At 41.8% G+C, this 12,663-nt stretch overlaps 1 protein-coding gene across 1 annotated transcript; it reads right to left on the bottom strand.

Moving 5' to 3' along the window:
* Positions 8,740-9,291, bottom strand: LOC109821652. Its single transcript, XM_020387823.1, has one exon. The coding sequence runs from the start codon at positions 9,289-9,291 to the stop codon at positions 8,740-8,742; it is 552 nt and encodes a 183-aa protein (XP_020243412.1).

Genomic DNA, 12,663 nt, shown 5'->3' with positions numbered 1-12,663 from the left:
TACATCATGTACTCTAGACAGGGATGGTGGTAAGGCTAATATGTATGTCACTGGACCAACGCGTTCCAGAATTTCAAAAGGACCAATAAATCTTGGGCTTAACTTCCCTCGCGGATTCTAAATCTTTTCACTCCTCGGGTAGGCGAAACCTTCAAGAAAACATGATTGCTTACTTGAAATTCTAATTTTCTTCTTCTTTGATCAGCATAATTCTTTTGATGACTTTGTGTAGTGCGAAGACGTTCCCGAACTAATTGAATTTTATCAATTGCTTGCTGTACCAATTCTGGTCTAAGAATTTCTCTTTCTCCAACATCATCCCAATGAACAGGAGATCTACACTTCCTTCCATAAAGAAGTTCATATGGTGTCATCTGAATGTTAGCTTGGTAGCTGTTATTGTATGCAAATTCGGCCAAAGGTAGATAATCTTCCCACGACCCTTTTATTTCTAGTACACAACATCTTAACATATCTTCCAGTGTTTGAATTGTCCGTTCTGATTGGCCATCTGTCTGTGGATGGTAAGCTGAGCTGAAATTTAGTTTAGTCTGCAGAGCTCTATGCACATTTTTCCAATATTCTGATGTGAACCGAGGATCTCGGTCAGAAACTATTGATATTGGTACACCATGCAACCTTACTATCTCATTAATATACATTTTAGTTAGCTTTTCTAATAAAAATTTCATATTGATAGGTAAAAAATGTGTTGACTTTGTCAACCGGTCCACAATTACCCATATTGCATCATTCTTTCTCAAAGATTTTGGAAGGTCAGTGACGAAATTCATGGTGATCTTTTCCCATTTTCACATTGGTATGTCCAAGTTATGGATTAATCCAGCTGGTCTTTGGTGCTCAGCCTTTACTTGTTGGTAAGTGAAACATTCTGCAACATAGGTGGTAATTTCATTCTTCATATTATTCCACCAATATATTTCTTTTAGGTCTTTATACATTTTTGTTGATCCAGGATGCATAATATACAAAGAGTGGTGTGCTTTCTTTAGAATCTTTTTCTTTATCTCTGGTATGTTAGGCACACAAACTCTAGTTCCAAACCTCAATGATCCATCTTTATATATCTTAAATTCTCTTCGAGTGTCTTCTTCCACATCTTTCTTTATCTTCAACAGTTAAGCATCATCCTGCTGGTTTGCTTTAATTTCATCTAGCAAAGAAGGTTGTATTACCATATTTGCTAATTTGACTCCAATTTGGTAGACTCTAATTTCAATTCCAGTACGATCCAAGTCCTCTAATATTTTTCTTTAAGAAGTAATTAGGCAAGCTAAATTGTATGAAATTCTTACGGTTTAAGGCATCAATAACAACATTTGCCTTGTCAGGGTGATAATTGATGGTCATATCATAATCTTTCAGAAGCTCCAACCATCTTCTTTGTCGTAGATTCAACTCCTTCTGGGTAAATATATATTTCAAACTCTTGTGGAAGCTCCAACCATCTTCTTTGTCGTAGATTCAACTCCTTCTGGGTAAATATATATTTCAAACTCTTGTGGTCAGTATATATTTCACAATGTACATATTTCAAACTCTTGTGGTCAGTATATATTTCACAATGTACTCCATATAAATAATGTCTCCAAATTTTTAGAGCAAAAACTACTGCCGCTAACTCAAGATCTTAAGTGGGATAGTTTTGTTCATAAGACTTTAACTGCCTTGAAACATATGTTATGACTTTTCCATTTTGTATAAGTACACATCCCAATCCTCTTCTAGATGCATCACTGTAGATAGCAATGCCTGTCTCTCCATTGGGTAATGCAAGTATTAGAGCAGACATTAATCGATTTTTTAACTCTTGGAAGCTTTTCTCACAATCTGACCAAATAAATTTAACTCCTTTCTGAGTAAGACGAGTTAGAGGCGAAGCAATACACGAGAATCCTTCCACAAATTTTCTATAGTAGCCAGCCATACCAAGAAAGCTACGGATCTCCATCACAGTAGTCGGTCTGTTCCATTTAGCAATAGCTTTTACTTTTTCATGGTCCACAAGAATCCCTTCCTTAGAGATGACATGCCCAAGAAATGTTATTTCCTCCAACTAGAATTCACATTTCTTAAGCTTCACATACAGTTGTTCTCTCTTTAATGTGTGCAACACCTGTCTTAAGTGTTCTTCATGTTCTTCCATACTTGTTGAGTATATCAGAATATCGTCAATAAATACCACAACAAACCGATCCAAGAAAGGTTTAAATACCCTGTTCATAAGATCTATAAATGCTGCAGGTGCATTTGTGAGCCCGAATGGTAAAACTAAAAATTCATAATGACCATAGCAGGTTCAAACTGCAGTTTTTGGCACATCTTTTAGCTTGATTTTTAATTGATAGTAACCAGAACGGAGATCAATTTTGGAAAATATTTGAGCTCCTTGCAGCTGATCAAATAAATCATCAATTCTTGATAATGGATACTTGTTCCGAATGATTACCTTATTCAACTCACGGAAGTCAATACACAATCTCATACTTCCATCTTTCTTACTTGTTCCGAATGATTACCTTATTCAACTCACGGAAGTCAATACACAATCTCATACTTCCATCTTTCTTCTTCACAAATAACACTGGTGTCAATACACAATCTCATACTTCCATCTTTCTTCTTCACAAATAACACTGGTGCACCCCAGGGTGACACATTAGGCCGAATAAAACCTTTATCTAAAAGTTCTTGCAGTTGTACCTTGAGTTCTCTCAATTCAGCAGGTGCCATTCGATAAGGAGCCTTAGAAATGAGACTCATACTAGGTACTAGGTCAATTGAAAATTCAACCTCTCTATCTGGGGACATTCATGGAAGTTTATCTGGAAATACCTCTAAAAATTCTCGGACAATTGGTATTTCTTCCGAGCTTGGTTTTCCATCATCAACCATCTCAACTAAAACCAAATAACCCATACATCCACTCCTTAGTGCTTGATGTGTTTTAAGGACTGAGATGATTTTTAAGGGTTCTTGAGACTTACCGTCCTCAAAACAAAATTCGGGTTGGTCAGGAAATTTGAATACTATTTTCTTTTCTCGACATAAAATAGAAACATGATTTAAGGATAACCAATCCATCCCCAATATGATATCGAAATTATGCATTTCTAACATCATTAATTCTACGGGGAGTTCCTTGTTGAGAATATAAATTTTACCCCTACAACCTTGATTTGATTCTAATATGCTAACCCCAGGTGTACTAACAATCAAATCTTGTTGTAGGGTATCACATGGTAATTTGTTTCTCTTAACAAATTATGCAGCAATAAAGGAATGCGACGCACCAGAATCAAATAGTACTCGAGCATGAACCGACACAAAAGTTAGCGTACCTGTCACCAGATCTTTGTTTGCTTCTGCTTCCTTCTCAATTAGAGAATAAACTCGGGCCTTGGCTTGAGGATGCTTGTTCCCACCATTGGACTGGCCAGGCTGGAAGGTATTCCGAGATGATTGCTGTAGGGGACAATTTGCTATTTTGTGATCTTTCTAACCACATCTCAAACAAGCTCCAGTATTTCTCCAACAGTTTTTCGCTTTATGCCCCAGTTTATAACAAACATCACAGCTCAAAGTTTTCTGGTTAGGAATTTTCTCCTCTCTGCGTCCAAAATTCTGCTTTTTTGTTTCTCTAATTTTTATTTCTTCCACCGCGATTATCTTGCTAGAACCGTTTCTTTGGATAGGAGTTGCTCGCCTCATTCTTTGGTTTTGTATCAATTTTATTTTTCTCAATTAACAAGGCCTTCTTTAATACTTCTCCATATATAGGGAGTTCAAATGCACTGACCGCCTTCCGAATGTCCGGTCGAAGCCCTTCATCGAAGCGACGTACTCTATCCTCCTCCTTACCTAACAAGTGAGTGACAAATTTTGATAAATAAATGAACTCTCTTCATATTTAGCTACTGTCTTATCACCTTGCTCCAATTTTCGAAACTCTTGTTCTTTTTGTTTGCGAACAGTTGAAGGAACATACTTTTCATAAAAAATCTTTTTAAACTCCTCCTATGATATCTTGTATGCTTTCTCACCCAATGTCCTGATCTGTATTTGCCACCACCCGTAAGCGCGGTCTTTTAACATGTACACTGCATAATCAACCTTTTCCTCTTCAGGGCATCTCATGTATGTGAAGTCCTTTTTCATTTCTGTGATCCAATGCACTGCAATTATAGGATCAGTTGTTCCCTTAAAACTGGGTGGAGATAGTGATGTGAAACAATGTATATGCAGGTGCAAGATCAGCGACAACAATGCTTCACCAAATATGCGATCGGTCTAAGCAGGAAATTCAAGAATAAAATGAAGCGAACGATGGTTTTTGAGCAAAAATTACAATGAACTAAGTTTGAACCTTTGTAAAATTATTTCGATAAATAATATAATGATTCGTTCTCTTAATATGGTTCAATTTGTAATATTTAGATAAGCAGAAATATTTGGCAACAGATTCGCTCACTCACTAATCAATCTGAATACAGCATAATCGTAATTGATACGAAAATTGATAATAACATGCACGCAATAGTAATTCCGAAAATACTTGGGCGTAAGAAAATTAAACCTTCGTCAGATAGAACTGGTTCGACGGGAGGATCCTCTGGAGGTGGTTCGACGACGTCAAATATGAGGGGTGGAAGCTCTCCACCGAGGGCGACATAATTAGGATGGAGTGGCGTATCTGGATGGAAGCGTCGATGCCACGAACTAATTCCCAAGCGACTCTCTACGCTGTCGACGATCTGATGAGTCACACGCTCAACGTACTCGGGCACGCTCTCGAATGATTGATAATCAAACCACGAGGAAAGATGTAGATTAACCACGCCGGTATCTGGATCAATCACGAGTGCGTCGTCTTCAATGTCGGGATCGGCCATGCACCAACGGCCAACAGAATCGGACTATAACTATGCTCCGGCAGATCTGATAATACGAGTGGGTCTAAATTGAAATAATTCTGAACCAACTTAGATCCGGTTCAGGTCTGAACCAAAATAAACCAATCAAATAAATAGGGGCCTGAACAAATGGGTTCACAGATCTCAGTACTCCTCTTCCTTTGTTCTGAGGAAAAAGAAGAAGACGCGACAGAGGGAGAGGAACAGGCGGGCGGCGGAGCGGGTGAAGACGGCGGGTTGAGGCGAACAGGCAACGATCTCCGGGGCTCGAGGCGTCGACTAGAGGAGGAAGAAGACCAGGGAGGGGAGGTCTGTCTTTGGGTCGGTGGTTGTGGGGGAGGAGGGCGAGTGGTGTTTGGGGTTCTGGGTGCTGTTGGATTGGGGCGTCGGTTGGGAGGAAGAGGAATCGGAGGTGGGGCTTGGTGGCGGTGGAGGTGGGATCTGGGGTTGTTGTGGGCGGCGGTTGTGGAGGGGAAACAGAGTGCGGGGTAGGGATGTGGAGATGGGATTGCTGTTGTGGTTGTGGGGAAGACAACGAAGAGAGAGAGAGAGGCGATGGGTGTTGTGGTTGCTGGAGGAAGAAGATGAACATGGATTTTTTCTATTTTAAAATAGAAACTAGGGTTTCACACCCAAACTCAAGGCTTCACACCACAGAATTCAACAACGAAATTTTTTCATTAATTCTTCAATGTCCATTCTGATTACATCCATCCCTTTTAAAAGAAAGATTACAAATTTAGAAATCTCTCAGAATCTCTCTCAATTATTCAGCAATTAAAACTAAAAAAAAAACTACCAAATCTAAACCATAATTTGAAATTCAAAAGTCAAATTCAAAATTCAAAAATGCAACAGAATAGGGACCCTGATTAATCAATCTCAACTACTGACTCTGTCATCAATCCTATCAGAACCAGATAAGAGGAATCTGGTGTAAGGCTGGCGCGTGACGTCTCCTACGTTGATAGATACGGCGAAAGTCCCGTGTATGATCCTGGATGCCCGCATTATTCTCCCCAGGTGGGAGAGAGCTCGACCCTGTCGAGTGTGAATCAAGATGGCTGTCATACTGCTCAAGAAGATCTGGATCCAGCCTCTTTAAGTCATCCCTATCAAGCCAAGTGTCATCAGACTCAGGTCGTCCTTTCCAACGTGCCAAGTACCTGCGGATACCACCATTGCTAGTAGAAACAATGTTATCATCAATAATAGTATCAATGTCATGAAACAATGTTATCATCAATAATAGTATCAATGTCATGTGCTGTATATGTGGGTGATATCTGGGGAAGTGGAGGTAAAGGAATGTCATGTGCTGTATATGTGGGTGATATCTGGGGAAGTGGAGGTAAAGGGGAGCTCTCAGAAATAGGTTCAGGGATAGGCTCATCAACCAGTGGGTTATCAGGGTTAAAATGGGGACCTTTGTACTCTACTAAATCCTCAATATTAAAAGTCGAACCGATATTAAAACCTTCAGGAAGGTCGAGAACATAAGCATTATCATTAATTTTCTTGAGAATTTTAAAAGGTCCTGCACTTCGTGCATGCAACTTTTTAACAGTTCCCGGAGGAAACCGTTCCGGACGTATCCGATCGTGCATGCAACTTTTTAACAGTTCCCGGAGGAAACCGTTCCGGACGTATCCGGACCATCACATAATCACCAACACTAAACTCTTTAAACCTCCTTAGATTTGCCCGCATTTTATAGTTAGCATTATTGTCATTGATCTTTATGCTGATTTCTTTATGCACGTCATGAATGCGAGATGCAAATGCAAATGCTGATTCAGATACTCTATGATGTGCAGACACGGGGACAAGATCTATTGGCTGTCTAGGCTTGTAACCATACACAACTTCATCTGGACTGACACCTGTGGACCTATTAACAGAGTTATTATAAGCAAATTCAGCAGTAGGCAGATGTTGATCCCAATTCCTAAGATTCTCACCGACTAGCGATCTCAAAAGGTTACCTAAGCTCCTATTGACTACCTCAGTTTGACCATCGGTTTGGGGGTGAAAAGCTGTTGAGAATTGAAGCTTGGTTCCCATTTTGTGCCAAAGGGTTTTCCAAAAATAACTAGTGAATTTAACATCCCTATCAGACACAATTGTTTTTTGGAAGTCCGTGCAGTTTAACAACTTTGTTGAAGTATAACTTGGCCACATGAGAAGCGTCGGAAGTTTTGGAGCACGGTATGAAGTGGGCCATTTTGGAGAATCGGTCCACAACAACAAGGACAAAATCGTGTTTTCTAATTGTCTTCGGGAGTCCTAACACGAAGTCCATACTGACATCTTGCCAGGGACAATTTGGGACAGGAAGAGGAGTATACAGGCCAGTGTTCTGTTTACGTTGCTTAGCTAGTTGACATGTGTGACATCGACCCACTAGCCTAACAACGTCACGTTTAATACTTGGCCAATAGAAACGACATTCAACTGCTTCAACAGTCTTGTTATTCCCAAAATGTCCTGCAAGACCTCTAGTGTGTAATTCCCAAATCAAGAATTCTCTCAGAGAGGTGTCGGGAATACACAACTTGCGAAAATGGAAAAGATATCCATCCTTCAGGAGAAAGCCATCAACTTCACGGGTCACTCCATCATTCAGCAAAGTATAAACCTCGCTAAAATCAGGGCACGATTCATACTGTTCTCTGACTTTCTCAAAGCCAACTACTTCCGCACTCATGATAGAGAGAAGGTGCATGCGGCGACTGAGTGCATCAGCGGCTTTATTCTCTACTCCCGCTTTATGTTTAATCGTGTAGGTGTAGTCCTGAAGGAACTCAACCCAACGACCGTGTCTCGCATTCAGCTTCTTTTGGGAGTGAATATATCGAAGGGCCTCGTGGTCAGAATATATAACAAATTCTTTCGGTAGCAGATAATAGCGCCAGTGGCAAAGAGATTGTATAACCGCATAGAATTCTTTATCATAGGTGGAATAGTGTTGCCTAGTATCATTCAGCTTCTCACTAAAGTAAGCAACAAGATGTCCTTCTTGAGATAGGACTCCACCTATACCAATACCAGAGGCATCGCACGCAATTTCAAAGACCTTAGAAAAATCGGGCAGACGCATAACAGGTGTCCGCGACATTCTTTGCTTGATCTCTACAAATGCCTTGGTAGCAGCTTTTGACCACTCGAACTCACCTTTCTTCAAGCAATCGGTAATAGGGGCCATGATGGTGTTGAAACCCTTTATAAACCGGCGATAAAATGTAGCGAGTCCGTGAAAGCTTCGAACATCTCTGATGTTCTTGGGTTCGGACCATTCCTCGATAGCTCTAACTTTTTCAGGATCGGCGGATACTCCTTCAGAAGAGACCACAAATCCCAGAAAAATAACTTGGTGTGTAAGAAAAGTACATTTCTTAGGATTAGCATAGAGTTGCTCTTTTCTTAGCACAGTACAGACTTGACGCAGATGGTCCACGTGCTGCTCACGAGAGTTACTATAAATGAGGATATCGTCGAAGTACACCACCAAGAATTTTCCCGCAAATGGGCGGAGTACTTGAGTCATCACTCTCATAAAAGTGCTCGGAGCGTTAGTCAAGCCAAAGGGCATGACCATCCATTCGTACAACCCATCTTTTGTTTTAAAGGCGGTCTTACATTCGTCTCCGGGACGGATGCGAATCTGATGGTAGCCACTCTTAAGATCAATCTTAGAAAAGATAGTGGCTCCAGACATAAGGTCAAGCATATCATCCAACCGGGGAATGGGGAAACAGTATTTCACAGTGATCTTGTTGATCGCACGACTATCCACACACATACGTCATGTTCCGTCTTTCTTTGGCGTCAGTAATGCGGGGACCGCACAGGGACTCATGCTTTCTTTGACAAAGCTCTTCTTCAGCAGTTCATCAACTTGTCTCTTCAGCTCTGCGTGCTCATTGGGGTTCATTCTGTAGTGAGGCAAATTGGGAAGAGTTGCTCCCGGGACTAAATCAATTGCGTGTTGGATATCACGCATCGGGGGTAATTGGTCCGGGAGATCCTCAGGGAAGACATCAGCGAATTCTTCCAACACAGGAGCGACTTCTGGAGGGACCACGTCAACAACATCTTTAGGGGCTTCTCGAGCAGCGAGGGCGAATACGGGAGCTCCATTGGCCAGTTCATGATCGATTTCTTTAGCCCCAATCAGGTTAACACCTCGGGAAGATTTGTCTGGATCGGGCTTCTTGTCACTACCTTTCGGTTGAACCAGAAGGATCTTGACCTTTTTCCCGTCATGCTCGAATAATAGCATGTTGGATCGTCCGAAGATATGAACATCATTATCAAACAGCCAGGGCCTTCCAAGAATAATTTGACCCACATCCATTTTTTAGAACATCGAATCAAACTTTATCCCTATAAATGACAAATTGAAGAGGGACTAAGCATCTCTCTTGGACATTGAGTGCAGTGTCGTTAATCCACGATACCTTGTATGGATTAGGATGGGGTACAGCCTTAAGACCAAGCTTGGCGATCACAGCTGAGGAGACCGTATTAATACAGCTTCCACTGTCCACGATCACTTTACAATTCTTATCACCAATCTTTGTGAACGTATGGAAAATGGAAGTACGTCTCTAATCATCAACAACATTGGGTTGGGAAATGGCGCATCTGACAACTGATACGGTAGGAGTTTCAATTTGCCTAAGACAACCTAAGATAGTGTCATCTGCATCACCCTCGAAATCATCGGTATCATCGTCAACTTGATGGACAAACTCGTCGCTGTCAGGTTCAGGTTCGTATTCGTATTGGCCATCGATGATAGCAATCTTGTGACGGGTCGGACAGTTCGCAGAAACATGCCCATACCCTTGGCATTTGTAGCACTTGACGTGATGGCCAATCTTGGAGAAATCTTTCTCTGGCTCCTTACCTTTGGGGTCAACTTTAGACTGGGACGAACTGGGGTTAGATCGACTCGGAGGATGACTAGAAGTAGTGGCACGGGAAGATTGGGAAGAATGAGTTCTAAAATCCTGACTCCTATAAGATTGATGAGATTTGGCTTCATCTAGATCTTGAACTAATGCGTAAGCTTTCTCAAGAGTGTCTATTCCCCTAGCAAAGAGTTCGTTTTGCAGATCGCTTCTCAATCCAGCTCTAAATTTTGATAAAACCTTCATTGGCGCCTCTTGCTCAATAGTGCTGCATTGAGTAACAGTTCATCAAACTGTGCAACATATTCTTTTGCGGATTTGGTGCCTTGAGTGAGACGATGCCACTTGTCTAGCAATCGATGATAAAATGATGGCGGAAGGTACTTCTGTTTTAGTTCATTAGTCATTTCCCGCCAAGTTGTAATTGGCAACTCACCTCTAATATGCCTCAGTGTTTCGAGGTTGGTCTAATATTGGCAAGCGGGTCCGGTGAGTTTCATCGCTGCAAATTTGACCCTTCGGGGTTCCGTCAGGACGTACCAATCGAAGTAGTGGTCCATGTTCTTCAACCAGTCCAGAAAAGCTTGTGGGTCGAGCTTGCCGTCAAAGGTTGGTGCGCTGACCTTAATACTCCTCAGGTATTGTGCATCCGGATCAGGTACCGGTTGATGTGACAGCCACTGAACGATGTTTCCATAGCCTTGACCCTGCAGCGACGGGGCGATGTGTTCATAACATTGACCTTGCGGTGGTGGGGTTGCAACACGTGCTTCTTCGAGCCTAGCAAATTTTTTGTTGGTTTCATTTCGGAGATTTGTTAAACCCTGGACTACGACACCTAATTGCCCTGCTAGTTCATCGAGTTTCTTATGGAGTTCGGGATCACTGCTGCCTGACATACTGGACTCACTAGTCGACTCACTTGACTCTCCTAAACGATAGGGTAGACCGGTGCGAGTGGGCATGCACTAACAAGTAAATGAGATGAAATGTGTGTACTAATAACTAAAGAGATGACTTTTTTTTTAATATAAAGACTCAACTAATAAAATTTCCTAACCTAGAACCATGCTCTGATACCAAAAATGATATGAAACAATGTATATGCAGGTGCAAGATCAGCGACAACAATGCTTCACCAAATATGCGATCGGTCTAAGTGAAACAATGTATATGCAGGTGCAAGATCAGCGACAACAATGCTTCACCAAATATGCGATCGGTCTAAGCAGGAAATTCAAGAATAAAATGAAGCGAACGATGGTTTTTGAGCAAAAATTGCAGTGTACTAAGTTTGAACCTTTGTAAAATTATTTCGATAAATAATGTAATGATTCGTTCTCTTAATATGGATCAATTTGTAATATTTAGATAAGCAGAAATACTTGGCAACAGATTCGCTCACTCACTAATCAAACTGAATACATCATAATCGCAATTGATACGAAAATTAATAATAACATGCACGCAATAGTAATTCCGAAAATACTTGGGCGTAAGAAAATTAAACCTTCGTCAGATAAAACTGGTTCGACGGGAGGATCCTCTGGAGGTGGTTCGACGACGCCAAATATGAGGGGTGGAAGCTCTCCACCGAGGGCGACGTAATTAGGATGGAGTGGCGTATCTGGATGGAAGCGTCGATGCCACGAACTAATTCCCAAGCGACTCTCAACGCTGTCGATGATCTGATGAGTCACACGCTCAACGTACTCGGGCACGCTCTCGAATGATTGATAATCAAACCACGGGGAAAGATGTAGATCAACCACGCCAGTATCTGCATCAATCACGAGTGCGTCGTCTTCAATGTCAAGATCGGCCATGCACCAATGGCCAACAGAATCGGACTATAACTATGCTCCGGCAGATTTGACAATACGAGTGGGTCTAAACTGAAATAATTCTGAACCAACTTAGATCCGGTTCAGGTCTGAACCAAAATAAACCAATCAAATAAATAGGGGCCTGAACAAATGGGTTCACAGATCTCAGTACTCCTCTTCCTTTGTTCTGAGGAAAAAGAAGAAGACGCGACAGAGGGAGAGGAACAGGCGGGCGGCGGAGCGGGTGAAGACGGCGGGTTGAGGCGAACAGGCAACGATCTCCGGGGCTCGAGGCGTCGACTAGAGGAGGAAGAAGACCAGGGAGGGGAGGTCTGTCTTTGGGTCGGTGGTTGTGGGGGAGGAGGGCGAGTGGTGTTTGGGGTTCTGGGTGCTGTTGGATTGGGGCGTCGGTTGGGGATGGTTTCGGGAGCTTTGGCGGGGCTGAGAGAAGAGGAATCGCGAGGTGGGCTTGGGGGGTGGAGGTGGGATCTGGGGTTGTTGTGGGCGCGGTGTGGAGGGAAACCAGAGTGGCGGGTAAGGGATGTGGAGATGGGATTTGCTGTTGGGCTTGTGGGGAGACAACTGAAGAGAGAGAGAGAGGCGATGGGTGTTGCGGTTGCTGGAGGAAGAAGATGAACATGGATTTTTTTTAAAAAAAATAGAAACTAGGGTTTCACACCCAAACTCAAGGCTTCACACCACAGAATTCAACAACGAATTTTTTTTCATTAATTCTTCAATGTCCATTCTGATTACATCCATTCCTTTTAGAAGAAAGATTACAAATTTAGAAATCTCCCAGAATCTCTCTCAATTATTCAGCAATTAAAACTAAAAAAAACTACCAAATTTAAACCATAATTTGAAATTCAAAAGTCCAATTCAAAATTCAAAAATGCAACAGAATAGGGACCCTGATTAATCAATCTCAGCTACTGAATCTGTCATCAATCCTATCAGAACCAGATAAGAGGAATCTGGTGCAAG

This window comes from Asparagus officinalis, chromosome 8, assembly GCF_001876935.1.
Source record: "Asparagus officinalis chromosome 8, Aspof.V1, whole genome shotgun sequence".
Classification (NCBI taxonomy): domain Eukaryota; kingdom Viridiplantae; phylum Streptophyta; class Magnoliopsida; order Asparagales; family Asparagaceae; genus Asparagus; species Asparagus officinalis.
Note: the sequence above shows the minus strand (reverse complement) of the source record. Positions and strands in the feature narration are given on the sequence as shown.